Source organism: Eleutherodactylus coqui, chromosome 5 (assembly GCF_035609145.1).
Source record: "Eleutherodactylus coqui strain aEleCoq1 chromosome 5, aEleCoq1.hap1, whole genome shotgun sequence".
NCBI lineage: Eukaryota > Metazoa > Chordata > Amphibia > Anura > Eleutherodactylidae > Eleutherodactylus > Eleutherodactylus coqui.
In genome coordinates, this window is record NC_089841.1 from 22,883,548 (window position 1) to 22,907,081 (window position 23,534).

A 23,534-nucleotide genomic window follows, 5' to 3' on the forward strand; every position below is an offset into this window, starting at 1 on the left:
TTACAGCGTTAATCATGCAGCATAAATTACACTAATTTTTTTCTGCGGGTCGGTGCGGGTACAACGATATCAAAATTGTTATTTTTTTTTAGGTTTTTACACTTTTTTGCAATAAAACCCCTTTTTTTTGGAAATCTTTTTTTTTCTCTATAGCTGCATTCAAAGTCCTGTAACTTTTTATTTTTTTATGTACGGAGCTCTATGGGGGCTTATTTTTTGCGAGACGAGCTGTAGTTTTTATTGGTACCATTTTGGGGAATGTACGGCTTTTTTGATCACTTTTATTGCATTTTTGGGAGGCAAAATGCTAAAAAGCATGTTCAACTTTTTGTACACGTCGTGTCGGACGCGTCAATACCAAATATGCTAATATTAAGAAAAGCACAAAAATGTTTTTTTTTACATTTTTTTTTACTCTTTTTTTACACAATGTGAGTCCCTCTGAGGGACTTGCAGCACTATGCCTATGGTTTGTTGCAGCTAAATGAAGTACAATATGTGGCGAAAAAGCAGACCACTAGAATTTGTGTAGATTTATTAAAAACACCATTTGTCATTTTTTCCCCATTTTCTATTGCAATATCTTCTTTTCAGCAAGCATAAAATGCTCCCTGGTAGCTTTACATCCCTCCATATTACCGAGGAGATGACCAGCCGGCCTATGTGCATCAGCGGTCAGACTAAAGATCATTCGTTCCCATAGCAGTAATTCTTTGCATGTGTAAAACATAAAGTAAACCAGCAGCGACCGACCTGCCTACCAATCAGCGCTGGTTACATCAGATCTAGAGTTGGTCAGTGTAAAAGGACCCTTCGTACCGGAGCTGGAAAACCCTTTCTCCCTCATCAGTATAGACATCATATAATGAATAGTAGTCCTTGCTCACATAGGTGTGTTTCATGTCTGGGCGGTAAATGCCCATCCTGTGTTATCACCTATAACGGTATCACATGTCATCCATATTTAGTTTGTACTCCAGCTGAATGAATAAATCTACATAACTATCTGCAGCCGGTGACCGAGGAGAATCTGTGACTAATAGATCACAGACTGAGCATGAGTCAACAATGTGATGCAGTAGCAAAAAAATAGGCAAAACCAATTCTGGAATGTATTAAGATTAGAGATGAGCGGGCATAAGGCACTACTTGCTCGAGCAGTTTGCCTTAGCGAGTACGCTCGCTCATCTCTAATTAAGATAAACAGAGAGTCTAGATCACGTGAGATCATTATCCCCTCTATCTTCCTTAGTCAGACCTCATCTGGAATATTGTGTCCAGTTCTGGGCCCTCCGATTTAAAAAAAGACAGACAAACTGGAGCAAGTTCAGAGAAGAGTTACCAAGATGGTGAGCGGTCTGCAAATATTGTGCTATGGGGATTGGTAATTATTTGGAAATGTTCAGGTTGCAAAAGCAAAAGGGCAAAAGGAGACTTAATAGATGTCTACAAATATCTGAAGGGCTGTCACAGTGCAGAGGGATCAGCCCTATTCTCATCTGTACAAGGAAAGACTAGAAGCAATGGGATGAAACTGAAAGGGAGGAGACACAGATTAGATAATAGAAAAAAACTTTCTGACAGTGGTGATCAATGAGTGGAACAGGTTACCATGGGAGGTGGCAAGTTCTCCTTCCATGGAAATGTTCAAACAAAGGCTGGACAAATATCTGTCTGGGATGATTTAGTGATCCTGCACTGAGCAGGGGCTGGACCCGATGACCCTGGAGGTCCCTTCCAACTCTTCCATTCTATGATTCTTCTCTGCTGTATTTAGTGGTTACTACTCACCTGGGCGGTTACCTGTAGGAATCCCCTCTTTACACCGCTGATCGCCCCTCATATTTGTCTCTGTAGTATTAATATTGGTTAGATCTTCATCCTGATACAAAAGCTGTGAGACAAATATTGTAAAAGTCAGCAGACGGTTGGAGAAGTCGTGTGGAAGGTTTTACATGACCAGAAAAGATCATTAATCATCATAATGACCAAAAATAACCTGACAGCAGCAGTTATCAGTCACGTCAAAATTGGAGGCTTCCTAAATTGATTCGGTCATCAGGTTCATGAAGTTTGGCTTCATTAAACCGCTTGTTTTCAGAATTAAGTGCGTTTCTCTTCCCCATTATCTGACAAGTGTATTTCTTTTTATCCTTAACTGTAGTGACAATTATCTGGGATTTACATCCAGATGTCTTGGTTTACTAGTCTTGGTCATCAGACAAGTAATTGTGGACAGTTTTTGGCACCGGTACTCAAGAAAGACATATCAGAGCTTGAGCGGGTTCAAAGAAGGGCAAAAAAAAAACAACTAATAAGTAGAATGGGTGGACTACAACACCCAGAAAGGTTAGCAAAATTAGTTTAAAAAAAAAAAGTCAGCTGAGGGGCAACCAAATAACTATATATAGATATATCAGGGGTCAATACAGAGATCTCTCCAATCATCTATTTATACCCAGGACTGTAACTAGGGGGCGCCATCTTCGTCTAGAGGGAAGGTTTCTACGCAACATCGAATGGGGTACTTTATTGTAAGAGCAGTGATACTATGGTACTTTCTGCCTGAGGACATGGTGATGGTGTACTCACTAAAAGAGTACAAGAGGGGCCTGGAGTGTAATAATATTACATGTTCTATCACTGATTACTTCAGAAAAGTGAGCGATACAGGGATTATTCCGATTGCTAGATTGCAGTCGGGAAGTGTTAGCATTTGTTCATGGAGGTCTGGTTTATGCATTTTCCTCCCAGCTTTCTCTAGCACTGTTGGGAATGTCTATGAGAGTGTTCTGCTACCTGTTGAACCTGGTTAGCAATTAGGGAGGCCTCTTATTCCGGTCTTAGCTGTGGTCCTGTGCTGGTTATTCTCAGTCTTCACCTGATGGTTGTTGGAATCAGAACTGCATCTTGGTCTCCTGTTTTTCCCAGATCATCTCAAGCCACGTACTGTGGTTAGTGGTGGTAGTTGTATTCTTACTTAAATGTTTTGCTTCTGTTGCAGATAGGGACAGTGAGTGGCCGAGGAACGTGGGTTTGGTGGGTTCCTATTAGGACGGGACATCCGCTTTGGACAGAGGTGGGAATGTAGAGAACTACTAGAAAGTTTGATCCTTTATTTCTTTTTATGTTCTATTTTCTTTAGCAAATATTGCAATTTTTCAGCAATTAAACAAGGAGAAGTATTTACAGTAAATATATTGTAAGCTAAATTGTATAAAGATTTGTAAAAAGTTGCCAAAGTGTCTATGATTTCCTGAGGGTTAAAAAGATTATTGCTTTGGGAGTCATGGATAAAGGGTATGTGGAGCTTAGATGATTGTGATTTAGCTGTTTTGCTAGTAGGGCTCCTGGCTTCTTGCCTTGCCAGTAATAGTCACTCTCAGTTTTCTTAGGGCAGGTCGTGGTCGTACATCTGGAGCTGCTGAAGCTGTTGGTTTACAGCAACTATCTATTCAGCTCTCTCTGCGGAAAAAGCTAGTTTATTTTGTCTGTGTAGTGAACATAGTTGTGTTTTTCATTCTGGTTGGAGAATTTCTAAGGTTTTTGTCATAGGACACGTTTTTTTTTTAACAAAGTGGCCTCTTATAAAGGCCTTATGGGCGCACCAAAGGATGGAGGCAGAAAGCATATAGTTGTTTTGACAGATTTTAATAGAAAAGTGATTCATGTGTTCCTGAATTGATATCATTATAGAGGCGGGATCTGACCACGATATGGTGCCTATGGCTGTGGAAGTGACATTACTAAGGTTTCTGTCCACCAACATAAAATCAATATATTGTACTGCGCACCTTATGAGGGTGTGAGAAGAAAGTATTATCGCGATCAGTTTGATCTTGAATGCGCCGAATATTAAATAAATTATTACTATTGAAAAAAGGGACATGAAACTATACTATATACTACCCCACTATACGCGACATTTATAACAACCTTGTCTAATATTCCAGGATTGAAGCTGGTGCCCCGAGAACTGTCACCACCCACAAGAGCCACGATCGATGCCTGGAAGTCCCTTATTCAGAAGCTAAATAATTAGAATTGCCTACAGAAACCAACATTACCTATCGAACCCTAACTACCTAATCCCAATCTTAGCTTTATCAAACTGGAGGCGATTAGTAGACGATCGTATATCGGCAGATGGGGTGAAGTCCTTTGAATTGTTACAGACGGCTTATTGGGTTCCAGATAGAGATAGGCTTAAATACATCAGGATCAGTTTCTTCCTAAGTAATTTCCCAATTGCTATTATTCCTTTTGGATATCATAACTAAAGTCCCTGCACAGCCAAATCTGAGGAAATCGGAGACATACTGCTTCTACAATATGCTAACAGGGAACCGTAGTCCAAGGAAAAAAGCCCAGAAGTTAAATTGGGAAAAATAATTGGGAGAAAAAATTTCTATCAGAATGTGGTTGGAAGCATTTAAAGGAGCGGTACATCCCACAGAAGGGGCAGCTATTCGAGTCCAAATTAAAATTGTAGGTGAGATGGAACTATTCTCCCCAGCTTATGGCCAGCAGTATAAATAGGTGATGTGGTACTTGCTGGAGAGAATGTGGACAGATCAGTATTTGATCTCCCATATTTTGGTTCTGCCTGAAACTGAAGGGCTTTTGGGAAGAAATTTTTGCCCTCTTATAAAAAACTTTAAAAAAAAAATACCCCAAGGGTTCCGAGTCTGGCTCTTCTGCTGATGAACTTAGATAGCTTCCCCAAGCCTGGCAGGTACCCGATAGGTCATGCTTTTATAGTTCAATCCGTTTTTATTGAAATTTTCAATAGGATAGGTTACAAAACATACAACTCAAAAAGGTCTAGCAGGACCTATAAAACATGCATAACAAAAGACATAACATAAATAAATCGGCCTCTTCTTGAAAATATCCATCTAAATAAAACTCTTGGAGGGGCCTAGTGGGTGACCCCAATAATGATAATACCCAAACATGCAATTTGAGAATAAAATGTTTGCGGTCTGTAGTATTCGGGTAGAAGCCCGAGGCCTTATCCTCTTGCAACAATGAAAACAAAAATGACATATACAAAAGAGAGAAGAGACAAAAAGAGAGATGAATTATGGGAAGAGAAAAAGCAAGAAGGCAAAATGAATAATAAAATATAAAATAAATAATATTTCTAAATAAGTAAAAGAAAAGGATGGGTAAACTAAAGGGTAGATAGTTGGTTGAAGGAAGCGGGAGAAACGGGGAGGGGGAATCCCCCAAGAATGTTTAATATCCAGATTACTACCTTCTAATAACCCGTCTCACCCCCGCGGCGATTGAGCAACTAGGAAAAGAGCGCTCGGAAATCTGAAGAAGATTCAAAGTCGATCCACAATTGCCATACCGACAGAAATTTTTCAGATTCTCTATTAATGTTCTGCACATAATTCCTCCATATGGCGCAGATGAGACATTTCCTAAAGCCACTCAGTCATGGAAGGAATTGGTGTGGAACGCCAATGGCTCGGGATAACTGCTCTTGCTGCTGCTAAAAACCCTTTTTCTGTGAACCTATTGAGCCCGGCAGTATGGATGGGAGAGCAATTTGGGCATTATTGTTAATATTTCCCCGGCTGATTAAGTTATATGTGGAGAATACCTTGTCCCAGAAAGGTCTCAACAAGTCACAGCTCCACCGAATGTGCGTCATTGTACCCCTATCAGTTCCACAGCGCCAACACACCTCAGACACCGAAGGGAATATAGCATGAAGGCGGGTAGGATATCTATACCATCTTGTAAGAATTTTGTAATTTTTTTCCTGTGCAGCACAGGCCATGAACAGTTTATGAGTAAAGATGAATGCCTTCCGCCACTCATTCTGTAAGATCATGACTCCAATTTCCTGTTCCCAAGCCCATTTGAAACCAGGATCCGTGGTGTATGTTTCTTGGATCAGAAGCATATATCAGGGATACTACGTGTGTCGGAGGGGACCCTCTTGAAAATAGACTCTCAAAAGGTGTGAGGGCTGTTAGAAAAGTGTTTCTATCTCCTTGAGTGTTAAGAAAAGAGCGAAGTTGGTGAAATTCTAACCAGGAGAGATTCAGTTCACCAAACCTAGATCTTAATTCTTGAAAGGAAGGCACTGAGGGGCCACCTAGGACATTGCGAACCCGGGGGTCCTCTCGAGCCTCCCAACCCATGAAAAGACCTTGGCTGTTACCTGGTGGGAATGCTGGGTTGGAGAAAAGTGGTGTGAGGGGACTATCTAGACTTGACAGGATCTGCTTTTGTATTTTCGAGTCCCAGAGTTTAAGTGTCTCTTTCAATAGGTAATTGGTAGATAGGATTTGAGCTCTGTCACAGGGACGAATCCATGGGAGAAGTCTTATCGGAATCGAGCAATCCGCCTGTTCTAACTGTATCCACTGCTTGTGAGCTGAGTGGTAGTGCCAGTCCACAATATGTGTTAAAACCGGTGCAGCATGGTATAGTCTGAAATTTGGCAGACGTACACCTCCACCTTCTTGGGGCGAAAGAGCGTACACACTCCCACCCTGGGTCTCGAGCAATCCCCACACAAATTTAATTAGAGTCGACCTTAATGAATTAAAGAACGATGTAGGGGGTATGATAGGTACAGCCTGGAAGAGATATAGGAATTTAGGTAACACATCCATTTTTAGGGTGTTTATCCTCCCAAACCATGAGATGTCTCTGTTTGCATAGTTGGAGAGGTCTTTTAGTGTGCGCTCAAGGAGGGTCTGATAATTTAAGGGGAACAACCTAGATTGGTCAGTAGGGACAAACACCCCAAGGTATTGGATAGCCTCCCGTTGCCATCTAAATGGAAATTGCTCTGAGATATGTTTTTCTGCTAACGGGAGTGAAATGTTCAGAGCTTCTGTTTTGGAGTAATTTATTTTTAAGTTCGATAGATGTCCATATCTCTCGAACTACTGTATTAACGACAAAAGTGTGGTATGGGGCTGGGAGATGTACAGTAGGAGGTCATCAGCGTATATGGCCGTCTTATAATGGTTGCCTCCAATTTGAAGGCCTTGTATATTTGGGTTGTTTCTTATCGCTACTGCAAGATGCTCCATTACCAACAAATACAGAAGAGGTAACAGAGGGCAACCCTGCCTGGTGCCATTTCTGATATGTATGGGAGAGGACAATAATCCATTCACCCTTATCCTAGCAGTAGGACATGTGTAAAGGGCTAGTACTCTGTCCAGAAATTTGGGGCCAAGTCCAATTTGTTTGAGAGTTGCTGACAAGAATCCCCAATGGACCCTGTCGAAGGCCTTTTCTGCATTCACGGACAGCAGACAGAGAGGATAAGACCCCACTCTCGCTCTAGATGTTGTTAGTAGAGTTTTATAATGTTGTCTCTGGCCTCCTTACCTTTGATAAATCCTACCTGATCTGTGTGTATGATGGAAGGGAGGAAAGGAGACAATCTGTTAGCTAGTGTCTTGGAAAAAAGTTTAATGTCCGCATTTATCAGTGATATAGGTCTATAATTAGTGGAAAACTGTGAGATCCTTACCAGGTTTAGGCAGGACACTAATGTGTGCTTCCAAGGATTGTTGCGTGAAGGGGGAATCTGAAGAAATCGCTAAAAAGACTTTAGCTAAAATGGGGGTCATTTGTTCCCTAAATAATTTGTAAAAGGTGCGTGTAAAGCCTTCGGGACCTGGACTCTTCCCTGTTGGGGTGGATTTAATTGTCTCCTTATCTCCTCTTCCGTGATGTCAGAATCCAGTGTCTCTCTGGAATCAGTGTCTAATGTAGGTAAGGCTGTCTCTGCAATGTAAGCAGAGATTCGCTCCACTAGAGTAGATGGGTTCATGTCTGCAAACTGTACCCTAAGATCATATAACTGTGAGTAGTAAGTCTGAAATATATCGAGGATCTCTGAGGTATTGTGAGTGTCTAAACCCACTGAGTTTTTAATTCTGGGGATGTAAGTGTGTGCCGTCCATGGCTGCAGCAGTCGTAAAAGATGCCTTCCCGCTTTGTTAGAATACTCGTAATCGAAGCATTTGCATTGATCTCTAAGACATAGGTATTTTTTATCTAGCTTAGAATGGAGTTCCTTCCTTGCTATGACTAGGTCTGTCAAAGTAGCTGGAGAAAGGGTATGTTTGTGAGCAGTTTCTAAATCATTAATTTTTTGGAGGAGGTTAAACATCTGAAGGGCTCCTTCCTTCTTAAGTCGCGTACCGTGTTTAATTAGGATGCCTCTAAGGACACATTTCAGCGCCTCCCACTGGGTGGGTACAGATGTATTGTCTGATGCATGTGTTTCTAAGAAAAATTCTATGTGCTCCTTTATGTCAGCTACGCATACGGCATCTTTTAAGAGGTTGTCATTTAACTGCCGAGTCCACTGCTTATCAAAGCGGTCTGGCAGTGTTATGTTCACAAATATTGGAGCATGGTCTGACCACAGCATGTCCCCAATAGAGGCTGAAGGTTGCCAAGATAGTGCGTACTAGCCTAGCAGAAAGTAATCTATGCGACTCTATGAATTGTGTGGGTGCGAGTAGAAAGTGAAGTCCTTATCTTGTGGGTGTAGAACTCACCAACTGAAGGGCATACAGCATGCATTTAAGTGATTGCAATTGTCTAGTGGAGATTGAGCCTCGGCCCATCAAGGTGTCAATATTTGGGTTCAAAGTAAGGTTAAAGTCCCCTCCGACAACGAGCACCCCTTCAGCAAATTCGGACAGCTTGTTAAGGAATGAGTGACATGCCGTGACCTGTCGCTGATTGGGGGCGTACCAATTGGCAATGGTAAGCCTAGTCGATCCGATCATTAATTTGAGGAGGAGGTAACGGCCCTCTGGGTCAAGGCATTTGTCTATCAGGCAGTGAGCCAGGGATTTATGTATTGCAATAGACCCCCCCCGGAGCGAGAGTCAGGATTGGCGCTGTGGAACCAATGCGCGTAGTAGCGGTCTCTTATGTTAGGTACATGCCCAACTTTAAAATGTGTTTCGTGGAGAAGGAGCACTTGGACCCCCTGCTTATGCATGTGGTAAAGAACCTGTGACCATTTCTGAGGAATATTAAGTCCTCGAACATTCAATGAGCAAAGTTCGAGGGGCGCCATTAGTAAGGTTATTAGGGGGGGGGGAGGAAGAAGGGAGGGGAAAAAAAAAAAAGGTAGAACAGTTATTGGTTAGAAAGTAGAGATGGGTGAGAAGAAAGTTGCTACAAGAGCAATGACAGACGTGTATCGCCTAAGAAATTAGAAGAAATTTAAAGTAACAGAAAAGAGGAAACGTTGGGGGGAGGGGTTGTGGTTTAATCTGCGTCCTAGAACCAAGGACGCGATGTCCCTAATGGGTGGTGGGCTTTCTACAGAAGAGAGCTTCCCCCACACCGGGATGCCAGCCATAACTTAACACCATATAATTTTAGGGCAATAAATTCAAAACTGAAATTAACGTCCACATGGGTGAAACATTTTCTAAGACCCAAGAAGTCTCATATCCTATCTCTGTTGTACCTCTAGAGAAGCAGACCCACTTTGGCTAAACATTTTCTGTATTTTTCTCTTATTAGCGCCAGCACCTTCCATTGGTGCCTGATAAGACCTCTGTGGTTGAATTTGCATGTATGGGGCACACCCCTAGATTCACGGGAGGATGTCTTCTGCTCCCTGCATACCGCAGGCCCAATGGAGCGCTAATTGTCCAAGTGCTTTAGCGTATTCATCTCCCTATCGTGGGAAGGAGACAAACGGCCATGGGCTATTTTACTGCTAGAAAGTCTGCTGACTAACAATGCAGGACGGAGACATCCAAGGGTCCCATGGGTATTCCAGCAGGAAGCTCTATGTAAACGAAGTGCCGAGTCGACCTGGGCTCTGTCTCCTACCCGACCTATCTCCCCTGCGACGTCTTCCCGATCTCTGGGGTCTTGGGGGTACCCCCTCAAATGAAGTCGTAGGCATAGAAGGCCAGTCGTGAATCATTATATTGGGAAGGCCTTAAGTTGAGGTGAAAGGAGAGATGTCTCTGGGAGTCTGGAGCACGTGTAAATGACCCTCGTGATGAACTTGTAGGCGGAAAGGAAATCCCCATGTGTATGAGAGGTTGTGTTGGCGCAAAGATTCCAAGAGAGGTCGCAGGGCCCTTCTTTTTTGCAGTGTGACCCGGGATAAATCGGGAAGTACTTGTATACGTTTTCCCTGATGAAGTATCGTTTGACGATCCCATGCTTTTTTCATTATGGATTCTTTCACTTGGTATCGGTGGACTCTGCACATTATGTCTCGAGGGCGGTCCGGGTCGAGGGACCTAGGGCTTAGGGATCTATGCGCACAGTCCAGCTCAAGGGGGGAGTCCTGGATGGAATTGAAAATGTGGCGTAGGGTGTCCCCTAGATTTTGTTGTTCCACCTCTTCAGAGATACCGCGTATTTGAATATTATTTCTCCTTCCTCTATTTTCTGTGTCATCAATAGAATCCGCTAAATACTGCATTTGATATGTATGGGACGATATTAGTGACGCCTGTGCATTAACTCGGGATGATAGATCAGCCAGGGAAGTCTCTACTGTAGTGACCCTCGTGTTAATTTGGTGAATCTCCGTGCAAACAGAGGCCAGTTCGCTTTTATATGAGTTCTCTAATCTAGTGATATATGCTTCCATATCTTCTTTAGTTGGTATGGCTTTTATATGGGAACTGAGAGCTCTGATTTCAGCTAATGCTGCAATTCCCTGCATAGGTACACACACAGTGGGCAATGTCATGTCTGCTCCTCTGTATGGGAGATCAGTGCTGCTTGCCATGTTGGAGGAATGATCTCTGCCTGTGGAGGGTAGTGAGGTGCAAGTGTGGCCAGGAGCTGATTGTGTTGAGGGGGAGCTGGGAGATGTGGTGCAGCCAAGTACCTGACTTCTGGTAGCTTTGTCCAGGAGAGGGTGTTGAGGACCTTCTCCCTGTAGCAGGCTGTAGTTGTCCTCTGATGCTGCTGCATGAGGGGTTAATGAGCTCTCCCCTCCTCCACCTGCATTCTGCCCGCTGTGAGCAACGCTGTGTGTGTCGGAAGCAGTGAGCGCTGCTGTCCCTCCATGTGCTCCTCTCCCCACTCTGCTTGTAATATAGGAGCGGTCACAGTAGCTCCTGCAGGCTGTGGTTGGTCCGACACGCATGCTGCCGCCATGTTGGCTTGAGCCCGCTCTGCCTTCACTCTTCTGGATCCAGCTAGGAAGCGCTGGATGTTCTGTGCTCCTGTTGCACCCGCTGGAGAGGGGTCAGGAGGGGATATCTTATCTTATATTGAAATGCTGGCAATTAGACCGGAGAAGAGGGTATGCATGTCCTCACTCTCCCATAGCCAGGCCACGCCCCCAGGTCATGCTTTTATGATGCCAAAAACAATTATAGCAAAACAATGGAGATCCCCCCCCCACTCCGCCATGCGTCACTAGCCACGCCTCCCCTATGTGCTGCTATTTTAAGGTTTGTGACACATGAGTATGAGGTTGATTGCAATAGTCCCAGAAAGGAAGGGTGGGTTACTTACAACAAGTGCCGTGCAGTCAGGGAACAGCTGCCTGTAGGATTTTCCGAACTAGGGAAGCGTCCGCGGATGCGAAGGTATGATCTCTGTAAAATTTGGCAAAAGTATGCAATGAGGACCAAGTTGCTGCCTTACACACTTGGATAGCTGAAGCTCCATGGTGAACCACCCAGGAAGCCCCCACCGCCCGCAGTGAGTGAGCAGTCACGCAAAATGAAGACGACTGTCCCTTAGCACGGTAGGCCTCTGCCACCACCATATGAATCCACCTGGAGATGGTCATTTTGGAAGCCACAGATCCCCAAAGCGGCCCTTTAGGAATTACAAACAAGGACTCTGTCCGACGGAAGTCCTTAGTACTGGCAATGTATATCCGCAAGGCCCGTTCGAGATGTAGCCGATGCAAGGTCAGTTCCTTTGGATGCGCTGGAGAAGGGCAAAAGGACGGAAGCACAATATTCTCATTAAAGTGGAAAGAGAACACCACCTTTGGTAGGAACTGTGGTACCGGACGCAGTACCACCTTGTCCTGATGGAAGGCCAGAAAGGGGGACTCGACCGACAAAGCGGCCAGCTCGGATAATCGGCGTATTGAAGTGATTGCCACAAGGAAAACCACCTTCCAGGACAAAAGACACAATGGCACTTCCTTTAATGGCTCAAAAGGATGAGACTGTAGGGCACCCAAAAGCAGATTGAGATCCCACATGGGCAGGGGTGACCGGAACGGAGGAACAGCGTGGAAAATCCCCTGAAGGAAAGTGTGGATTGCCAACTTGGCGGCTAGCGGTCTCTGATCGAGGATCGAGAAAGCCGAGACCTGGCCCTTCAGGTAGCTCAACTTCAGGCCCATGTCCTGCTTGTAGGAAGGACAACACACAAGCCAAAGAAAACCGGATTGGATGGAGGGGACGGTCTTCGCACTAAACAGGCTTCATTTCCAGGCTCGATGGTAAATCTTTGACGATGATGGTTTCCTTGCGTTAATCATGGTTCGAATGACCGACTCTGTGAAACCACGCTCCCTCAGAATCGCGGCCTCAACATCAATGCCGGTAAATGAAACGACTGTTAATTCGGGTGGAAGAGCGAACCCTCTGAAAGCAGGTCCTCTTGCTCCGGTATTTGCCACAGTGCGCCGATGAGTAGGTCTATAAGGTTTGCGTACCATGCACGCCTTGGCCAATATAGCGCTATTAGAATTACCGGGCACCCCTTCATCCTGATCTTTTTGAGTACTCTCGGTAAGAGAGGGAAAGGCGGGAAAATGTACGGGAGGTGGAAATCCGACCACGGTATTCTTAGCGTGTCCAATTGCTATTGCCTGAAGGTCCTGGGACCTAGCCACGAAATGCTATACTTTGCGATTGAAGCTGGACGCCATCATGTCCACGTCCGGATGACCCCAGGGATGATAAATGGCCTGGAATACGTCTGGGTGCAGCTCCCATTCCCCCAGGTCTACGGTTTCCTGACTGAGAAAGTCCGCTATCCAATTGTACACCCCCGGTTTGTATACCGCTAAGCTTGCTGGTAGGTGCAGCTAGGCCCAGCTGAGTATCTTGGATACCTCGCCCATCGCCCCCACACTTCGGGTGCCTCCCTGGTGATTGATGTAAGCGACCGCCGTCGCGTTGTCCGTCTGAATCTAAACAGGTTTGCCCTTGAGGTGGGGAGTAAAGTGCTGCAGCGATTGCCATATCGCCCGCAGCTCCTAGATATTGATCGGAAGAGTGGCCTCGAACACAAAACAGAGGAACACGAAACAGAGGAGTTCCAGTCTCTGCGTTGGGACCAGGCACGACTTGCCGTGGTTGATGGCCCAGCCTATCCTTTCCAAGGTCTGTAGTGTTATGCGGAGACTTTCCAGGTTGTCTACTTGACACGGTGCCTTTACCAGTATTTCATCCAGGTAGGGAATGGTGACAATATCCCTGGTGTGGAGCAGAGCCATCACCGCCACGAGTACCTTTGTGAATACTCGTGGCACTGTGGACAACCCCAAGAGCAGGGCCGCGAGCTGGTAGTGACTTCCTTGAATCTCAAAATGAAGAAAACGCTGGTGGGATCTGTGCATTGGAATGTGTACATGTGCATCTTTGATTTCGATCGAAGAGAGAACCTCTCCGGGCTCCATAGAGGCGATGACTCCATGCGGAAATGCTTCGTCTTGATATAACGATTCAGTCGCTTCAGGTCGAGGACCGATCTGACCATGCCGTCCATTTTGGGGACCACAAACAGATTTAAATAGAAACCCCATCCGTGCCGAGAAGGTGGAACTGGTACGACTACTCCTTGGGCAAGCACGTGGTCGACTGCCACGCAAAGCTGTGGCGTCTTTTCTGGAACCCTCAGTAACCTTGGCCTGAAGAAACGATGCTGAGGGAAAGTCGCAAACTCTATGGCGTAGCCAGAGGAAACAATCTCCCGCACCCAAGAGTCGGACACGTGCACCAGCCACGTGTCCCTGTATAGGGAGAGTCTGCCCCCCACCCTATCGTGACCGGGTGGGGGCTGAACTTCATGCTGAAAGCTTTGCTCTCGTAGCTTTCGGCACACAGGAGTGAGGCTGCCAAGAGGTCCTGGTTTTAAAAGAGGCCTCTCTTTTGCTCCTGTGGATTCTTCTTGGCCTGGGACCATTGCCCAGACGAGGTACATGGGCTTGAGCGGCGAAAGGACTGGTAATAGGATCTCCTTTTGCAGAGCCTCTTCTCGCCCGTCGCATCTTTTATCAGCTTGTTTCCAAACAGCCTGTTGCCCCCAAAAGGGGAGCTTGGTTAGCGCCTTTTTAGAGGACGTGTCAGCTGACCAACTCTTCAGCCAGAGTGTCCTGCAAGACACCTCAGAAGCTGCTAACACCTGAGCTAGGAATTTTGCCAAATTCGCCGCACAGACAAAATTCCCGGCCTGAATGATGTTATCCGCGGTATCCAGCAACTCGTTGGTCAGAGCACCCGCAAGAATATCCCAGCCTAGTTGCTTTGCACATGCAAGTGGGTCGTAGCGCAGTGCCTACTGCCTGAAAAGTATATTTCGCCAAGGAGTCTAGCTTCCTATCCTGCGGATCACAAAGTGATGCCGCGTCCGCTGTGGGAAGAGTGGTGTGTTTTGACAGTCGCTACACAGGCGGATCTACTACGGGAGGTACCGACCACCTTTTAATGAGATCTTCCAGAAAGGGATAAGCTATGTCCCATGTTTTCCCCGGTCCCTTAAAGCATTTGTTGGGGACTTCCCATTCCCTTTCCAGGACCACCTCGAAGTCCTGATGGGGTGGAAAATAACTGGCGTGGCCGTTTATGCTGCCTGAAGGACACGGCCACAGGCGGAATTGCCGCTGGCTCCTCTGATACGTGAAGCATGTCCTGCACTGCCACGACCAAGCTGTCCATCAGTGCAGCTAGCTTAGACGCTTGCTCCTCGTCCAAGTCCGAGGGGGATGAAGAGCGAGAGCATTCCCCCTCCAAGAGACTAGTATCCTTGGACACTAGGATGGACGACTGCTGCATCTGAGACGTAGATTAGGACACCGATGAATATCGGGATCGCGAAGATGCAGCCTGTGAATGGGAGGACTCCCTGGAATAATGGGATCTATGGGAGGACTCCCTGGAGCAATGGGATCTATGGGAGGACTCCCTGGAGCAATGGGATCTATGAGAGGACTCCCTGGAGCAATGGGATCTATGAGAGGACTCCCTGGAGCAATGGGATCTATGAGAGGACTCCCTGGAGCAATGGGATCTATGAGAGGACTCCCTGGAGCAATGGGATCTATGAGAGGACTCCCTGGAGCAATGGGATCTATGAGAGGACTCCCTGGAGCAATGGGATCTATGAGAGGACTCCCTGGAGCAATGGGATCTATGAGAGGACTCCCTGGAGCAATGGGATCTATGAGAGGACTCCCTGGAGCAATGGGATCTATGAGAGGACTCCCTGGAGCAATGGGATCTATGAGAGGACTCCCTGGAGCAATGGGATCTATGAGAGGACTCCCTGGAGCAATGGGATCTATGAGAGGACTCCCTGGAGCAATGGGATCTATGAGAGGACTCCCTGGAGCAATGGGATCTATGAGAGGACTCCCTGGAGCAATGGGATCTATGAGACGACTCCCTGGAGCAATGGGATCTATGAGAGGACTCCCTGGAGCAATGGGATCTATGAGAGGACTCCCTGGAGCAATGGGATCTATGAGAGGACTCCCTGGAGCAATGGGATCTATGAGAGGACTCCCTGGAGCAATGGGATCTATGAGAGGACTCCCTGGAGCAATGGGATCTATGAGAGGACTCCCTGGAGCAATGGGATCTATGAGAGGACTCCCTGGAGCAATGGGATCTATGAGAGGACTCCCTTGAGCAGTGGGATCTATGGGAGGACTCCCTGGAGCAATGGGATCTATGGGAGGACTCCCTGGAGATATGGGGTCTACGTCTTTTACGTGACCTACCCCGTGACCGCTCTGAGAAAAAAGCATCTCCGTCTGAATGCAGCCTGCGTAAAATCACAGCAGATTTACTAGCTAGGTCAGAGACCGCCGCAGTGAGGGATTGGGCCCATTCAGGTTCAGTTTCCTGTTCAACTCCTAGCCCGGAGCTTGCCGGGCTAGGAGACAGTTCGCACAGCGGGGCTCAGACTGACCGCAAGGGAGCTTCGCATTACAATGAGCACAAGCATAAAACTTGCCTCTACCTGCAGCCTGTCCAGAACCTTCCGGTCTGGGGTCGGATGTGATGTTAACAATACTGTGCACAAAATACTGGGCAAAATGCTGCAAGTGAAGACCGCAGGAGGAGTACAGCGCAGGAGGAAGTTGCCTCAGCAGAGCTTACCCTATCCAAGGCTGTCAGGCCCCAGCAGGAGCTCCTGGGTTCGCAGAGAAGACGACTTCCAATTCAGACGAAGCAGACTGAGCACACACAGCTGGTCTGATGCGAGGAACTCATCCAGAAGTTCTGAGAAAGAAGGAGTGGCCGGAGGCAGGAAAGGAGGAGAGATCAGCCATCCCAGTCTTGTAGTGGATTGTCTGTCACTTTCCCTCGCTGACCCAATGTGGGCGTGGCTTAATTCCAGGTCTGAGCCGAGGCCTAAATTTTTGGCTCCTCCAACTATCACCCCCTGAACTCCAGTGCCCGGGGATGGCCCGCTGAAGCGAGGAAGGTGGCAAGCAACACCGCCATGGCAAGAGGGAAGATCTACGTTGGCCGCGAGGTAGGCCTCAAGTAAGCCTGGGCCTAGATTTATGACCTCCACAGCCGCTGCCACCGCTGGTCAGGGAGGCCAGGGAAAAGCCCTATCTCCCCGTATTCCCACAAGTAAAGTCTTTATGATGACCTAAACTAAGACATATCTGCCTCCTGCAGACACTAAGCTTAAAAACTGATTAGCGTAATGCCTGCAGGAGGAGTATAGCTAGTAGGAGGAGTTAACACTTCTTACTTAGTGTCGCCTCCTTTCGGAAGTAGCTATACACAAGATATGGCTGTGTCCCCTAATGATACGGACAAGAAATTAGTATTGCAATAAAAAAAATGATTGGTCAATGCAATAGTCTTTTCCATAACGACGTAAGGGTTGCGATAGTTGGACACTAAGGAAAATTGACGTGTTCGAACTATGCTGCGGGATAAAAATGCTGTAGATACCTTGGACTGCCATGACAACGAACAAGGTAGTTAGATCATGTCAAACCGAAAACATTAATAGAGGCCAAAATCTAACAGCAGCTCTCTTTTAATGGCCACGTGATACGCACTATTTCACTTGAAACAGTACTGATGCTTGGCTAGGTCAGCGGAAAGAGAAGATCAGGACAACAAAGAGCAAAGTGGCTTGATAGAAATGATGATTAATTAGTGTAAAATGTCTATTGATTTGTATAAACTAGATGTATTACACAGCTGTAGTGATTTGACTCTGTAGTGTGCTATAAGAGTAGTCCAATGTAAAGTTCCAATGCAGCCACTCTAGGGTTAAATTACATAAGTATGGAGTGGAGCTGAAAGTAATGCTGGGTTACTCTTCAGTCCTCCCCACTCCCACCTCAACTTCTGGGACAAAGGAACTGGTCTTTGCCTGACCACATGTTGAGGAGACAAAGGCTTAGTTTGTACAGGGGGCCTGAGCAGGCGGAGGGTGGGGGAAAGAGATTCTTTATAGCTTAACCAATGAAAATAAATATACATTACGTATGTAATATGTTATATGCCCATAAAGGGCAGGTATTATGTGTTTTAATAAAACAAGCTCTGGGATTGTTTTTCCCCCAGAACTCTCTGTAAGCTTCAAACTGGACATGTGTCTCAGTCTGAAGTCTTCTTACGCGCGTATATTAGTGTTTTGCAATTAGGAAGCTTCGGAATACCCCAGAACCTGCTGGAGAAATTCATATCCAGACCACAAAGCAACCACAAATCATGTCAATTGCGGACCTGAAAAAAGCGGTGAATGACAGAAATGCGTGGAGAACATTGATCCATGAAGGGACCGAACATTAGATATAGCTGAACGGATAATTATCATCATCATCATTAAGCTTAAATAAAACAAATAGTGTCAGGCAGCTGCTGACAAGGCAAATAGGATCATAGGGTGCATCAAAAGAGGCCTATGGGCACATGACTAGAACATTGTTCTTCGTCTTTACTAGTCACTGGTCAGACCACACAAGGAATATCGTGGACAGTTTTGGGTACCAGTATTCAAGGAGGACATATCACAGCTTGAGCGGTACAAAGGTGGGCAGCTAAAGTAATAAACAGAATGGGCGGACTACAATACCCAGAGAGGTTATCAAAACTGGGATTACTTAGCTTAGAAATAGGACGGCTGAGGGGGGACCTAATAACTATATATAAATATATCAGGGGTCAATATAGAGATCTCTCCCATCATATATTTATACCCAGGACTGTAACAAGGGGGCGCCGTCTACTTCTACAGCAAATAAGGCTTCTACATCTTTCAGTAAAGAACCTGCTTGTATGTCAAGCAGTGAAACTAAGGAACTCTCTGCCGGAGGACGCAGTAACGGTAAATTTGATAAAAGAGTACAAGAGGGGCCTGGAGTGTTTCTTTAGAGATGTAATATTATACATTTATAATCATTAATACCTGCAAAAGGCTTGCTGATCCGGGATTATTCAGATGGCAAGATTGGAGGAAATTGGCTTCTACCTCATTGTTTTTTTAATCAATATTTGGTGGTGATGGTTTTGGAGGGTGGGGGGGGGGGGGGTGTTAGGCTGATCTGGGGGGACATGTCTTTTTTCTCCTTACAGACTATGCTACTATATTGCTTTTGTTTGTTTTTCCAAAGGAAGATTGAAAGGATAAATACAGACCAATTATCCTGCCGTCCCTTCATGATGCTGGATAAACTACATAATGGATATATGAGACAAGTGTAAAACGTATAGTAAGACTGAACTAGAGAGCTTTACAGCCCTTCTACAGAGTGAATATCTCCATCTACCTGATGATTAGGTGAATACTGATAATACCTCCCAGCAGGCAGAGATGGTACTGACAATAGCTGCTCATGTCATGTTGTGCTGACGCATCACAGGATTCGTAGCTCAGAAAAATGAAAGAGAAATCAGGAAAAATTTCTACATCAAGATGGTGCCTGATAAGCATCAGAGAGGAGTCTGCACTGTGTGGAAGTGACTTTACTACACATAGGGCAGGTTCAGAGCATGACAGACAATCAGATGAGGGGCGCAGGGATGGAAATATGTGTTTTCACCATAGAGGCACTTTAAGGTAAAGCTATAAACATTGTCTTTCTATTATATAACTGTCAGCCATGTTTTCAGCTTTAGAGATGTTCCCTGCATGTATTACAGGGTTCACAATACAACTTCATTGTTTACCTTCAGCCTGATGAGTTGTGAAACCTTCACATTAAAATGATCAAGTTTTAGCAAAAGTGGACCTTGATCGTTCTTTCATTTAAAGGGGTTGTCCCGAGCCAAAACCTCAAAATTTTCTATTAGCCCATTCCCCCTGTCACCCCCCGGCATAAAGCAGCCCTTTAAAGCGGTTATAAACTGCTTCCTACTTACCGTTTTGAAGAAATAATAACTTATAAAGTTCTTCTTCCAAGATGGCGCCTGTGATGTCCCAGGGTGCGTTCCACGGTGCACCGCGCTTCCAGGAGGCTTTCATGCGCGTTCCCGAGACGCCGGTCACGTGAGCAGGTGACTGATGTCATCGGTGGAGGCGTGCACTTGTAATGAATGAAACGCTGCTCCCGTGCAGTGATAGCTCGTCTGCGCATGCGCAGACAAGCTGTATCGCGCGGGCACGCTGGAGCGGCTCGTTCACAGCGAGGAGAGGACAGACTGCGCAAGCACGTCTAAAACAGACTGCTGAGGAAGAAATTAGACGGCACCATGGCAACGGGGACGCAGAGACAGCGCGAGGACAGAGACAAGTGAGTGAATAACTTCTGTATGGCTCATATTTAATGCACGATGTATATTACATAGTGCATTAATATGGCCATACAGAAGTGCTTACCCCCACTTGCTTTCTCGGGACAACCCCTTTAATGCAAACATGTTAAACTTAAAGCCCGCTGGCCGAATCCAGCCTACTACCTCATGTTATGTGACCCACCGGCCGTGCAGCCCCCAATAAGCATTCCACTCATCCAGCCAGCAGCACAGACGCTAAGGGAAGAGGTCAGCAGTCATAGACTAACCAGTGGCTGCCGGGCCAAAGATGTAGGCTAGGTGAGGGCAATGCCAGAGTCCAATAGGGGGCTTCACTCTTACTACTGGGGCCACTGTGAGGGGCCCTACTATTAATGGGGTCACTATTACTATTAAGGCTACTATCAGGGACAGTATGAATACCGTGGTCACTGTGATTGACCCTACTACTAATGGGGTCAATAGGGGACCTCATTACAATTACAATCAGCCCTTTGAAGGCCACCATAATGCTGATGTGGCCCTCGGTGACAATGAGTTTGACACAACTGATCTAATGTCTCTGGTCAGCGGTAATCCTGCCATCTCCACCGGCCTCATCACACAAGTAGAAGACATCTAATAAGACTGAAGACAAGAGCTTCACAGCCTTCTACAGATCAGAGGAACATCTCCACCTACCAGATGGTCCTGTGGAAGAAGAGGACAGGGACATCTCTCTGGGGTTCTTCTCTTACTGGATGGAACTGGAGGAAACACAGACGGACACTGAAGTCATTCTTCACATACAGATAATAAGACATGATTACCGGATTCTTCTGACCATAAAACATATTATTACAAGCATCCATCTTCCTGAAGTCTCCCTGCACCTTATAATCTGATGGTCTCCCCCTCCCTGTCCCACGTACAGCCAAGAACAGAGCAGTGATAACGCATCCCCCCCTCGTAGACCCCAGCGGAGAGCTGTCACTCTGAGTAACCCTTGAGTGACTGACCCTAGCCCCCCGCAGGTACTGCCTGCACTCTTCTCTCCATCCTTCTTATTCCTCTTTCCTCACTCAGTCTGCTGAATCCCGTCTCCATCCCCGGCACACAGGCAATCTGCGACACTGAGACGAGGCTGGGGTTATAGACAGAGCATACAAGTCATAGGAGGAGGCCATGCTGTTTAACCCCTTAACACTGCAGCGCATCTATTTACATGCTGCAGCATCAGGGTATGTATGAGATCACATGGTGATCTCCCTCCATACAGCGCAGGCGCTGTTTGTTTCTTACAGCCGACATCAACAGCTCTGATAAGCCGCACAGCTGATCGGAGCTGTTAACCCTTTGAATGCCAATGTCAATTCTGACAGAGGCATGTAAATTCCCTGAACGATATTCAGGTGTTCTGTACAGCCCCCTGCAGTGACATCACAAGGAGCGGTGTGCGTGTCCTGGCAGCCGGGAGCCTTCTAAATGGCTCCAGGGTTGTCTTAACAAAATGCACATCAGGCCATGGCATTACATCATACTGCAGGAGCGATCAAAGCATCACAAGTTGTTGTCCCCTCTGGGAATAAAGAAAAAAAAAAGTTAAAATAAGCTGTATAGAGTTTTACTAATTATTTTAAAAAAATGGAATAAAAAAGTTTAAAAACAAAAACACCTTTTTACCACATTTATAGTAAGATCTAAATAAAACCAAAATACATATTTGGTATCACTGCGTCCACAAAAGTCCAATCTATCAAAAGTAATACATTCTTTACCCAGAACGATGAACGTCAGAAAAAAAAGAAAAAGACCGCCAGAAAGAAGGGATTACTTACCGGTAGTCATCACGACAGCCCCATTTACATATGGAGGTTGCCCTCTGACCTCAGTAGGGACAGGAAGAGCCTTTAAAGCACCTCCCCTCCACCATCTCCTCAGTGACTTCAAATTATTATGGTGGACAATGTATACTGAACCAAAATTTACCTTTATTCGGTATCATTTTACATTGAAAAAGAACATAAATATTTTTTAGGAGAGGGAGCTATGGAACGTCGTGATGACTCCCTGAAATAGAACCACTGGTAAGTAATCCCTTCTTTCCCCCGGTTGTCATCACGACGGCCCCATTTACTTATGGAGCAATACCAAATACTAAGTATTCTTAGGGTGGGACTACTGCCTGGAGGACTTTTCGTCCGTACGCCAGGTCTCTGTTAGATTGTACATTGACCCTATAGTGCTTTATGAATGCAGACTGATCCAGGTAGCCGCTTTACAAATTTGCTCAGCGGTGGCCTGTGCGTTCTCTGCCCACAACGGAAAAGGGGATCTTGTAGAGTGGGCTTTGATATTTTCAAGAGGATCGAGACCCCTGGCTTTGTATGCCTCCCGGATGGCCGTTCTGATCCATCTTGCTATGGTACCTTATAGGTTGTTTGTATTCGCCCCCACTAACGAGTTAGGAGCTCGACAGCCCATTGATTTACACACCTTCTCCTGGGAGGAGACTGTCTGCTAAGAAAATCCACAACAGTATTTGTAGATAACATCAGATGGATTGCTGAGAGGGATAGCACCGTTGATTCTGCCCAGCGTAGTAGCCTTGCTGCCAATTGATGAAGGTGCGGGTGTCGTGTTCCCTCTTGGTGATGAACAAACGATAAGGCTGTCATGTTCTCTGTCAGAATCTTGACATGCCTTCCTCTGAGGTGGGGATCTGCCACACAAAGGGCCTTCCATATCGCTCTTAGCGCTCTCTAATTGGATGAGCATGCAGCTATTCGAGAGTCCCAGGTTCCCTAAAAAGTTAGTTCAGTTACTTGTGTTCCCCACCCCCCTCTTGCCTGCATTCATTGTAACAGATATGGAGGGCTCTTGTGATCAAGAGTTACCTTGTCTAAGTTTATTCTGGGAAGTCCACCAGCATAAGGACTGTTGAACTTGAACAGACAGGCTCACCTTATTATTTAGGGAGGCCTGCTGTTTGTCCCAGCAGGCAAGGATAAAGTGTTGCAGCTGTCGGGTATGGGCTTGGGCCAATAGGACTATCTGTATACAGGCTGTTAGCAGGCCAAGAAGTTTCATTGCGTCCCCAATGGAAACTCACGTTGCCTGGCATAGGGACGATACTGATTGGATGAGGTCCTTTTCCTTGGAAGGGGGGAGCCGTGATTCATGGGTGTGGGAATCTAGGAGGACTCCTAGATATATTTTCTGCATACCTGGGATCAGGTCTGATTTTTGTCTATTTACTACACATCCCAAGTTGCTCAACGTGGACAAGACTATGGACAAATCTGGGCATATAGTTTCCACTGATTTTGACACCAACAGGAAATCATCCAGATAGGGGAAGATAAGGATTTGTTTTCTCCTAAAGTAGGCTATCATTTCTATCACTACTTTTGTGAATACCCTAGGGGCGGTACAGATACCAAAGGGCAAAGCCCTAAATTGATAGTGACGAATTACATTACCCATTTGCAAAGCAAAACTTGGATATTTGTAGTGGGGGGGCAGTTATTGGGACGTGATCATATGTGTCTTTAAGCTGTAAAACGTGATGAGTAGATAGCAGCACAACCAAATGTATTACAA

The 23,534-nt window shown here is 45.9% G+C and overlaps 1 protein-coding gene across 2 annotated transcripts in view; it reads right to left on the minus strand.

Annotated features, from left to right (window-relative positions):
- LOC136627325 (oocyte zinc finger protein XlCOF7.1-like) overlaps positions 1-23,534 on the minus strand; it is a 722,169-nt gene that overhangs the window by 630,116 nt on the left and 68,519 nt on the right. The window contains exons 1-2 of one of the 2 annotated variants that reach the window (XM_066602341.1): positions 18,989-20,609; positions 1,792-1,894 (exon numbers count right to left, since the gene is read on the minus strand). The exons of the other annotated variant lie outside the window; for it this stretch is intronic. Coding sequence (XP_066458438.1) covers positions 1,792-1,843 — 52 coding nt within the window. The 5' untranslated portion in view covers positions 1,844-1,894; positions 18,989-20,609. Of the gene's footprint in view, positions 1-1,791; positions 1,895-18,988; positions 20,610-23,534 lie in introns of those variants that run through there. 2 annotated transcript variants of the gene reach the window in all.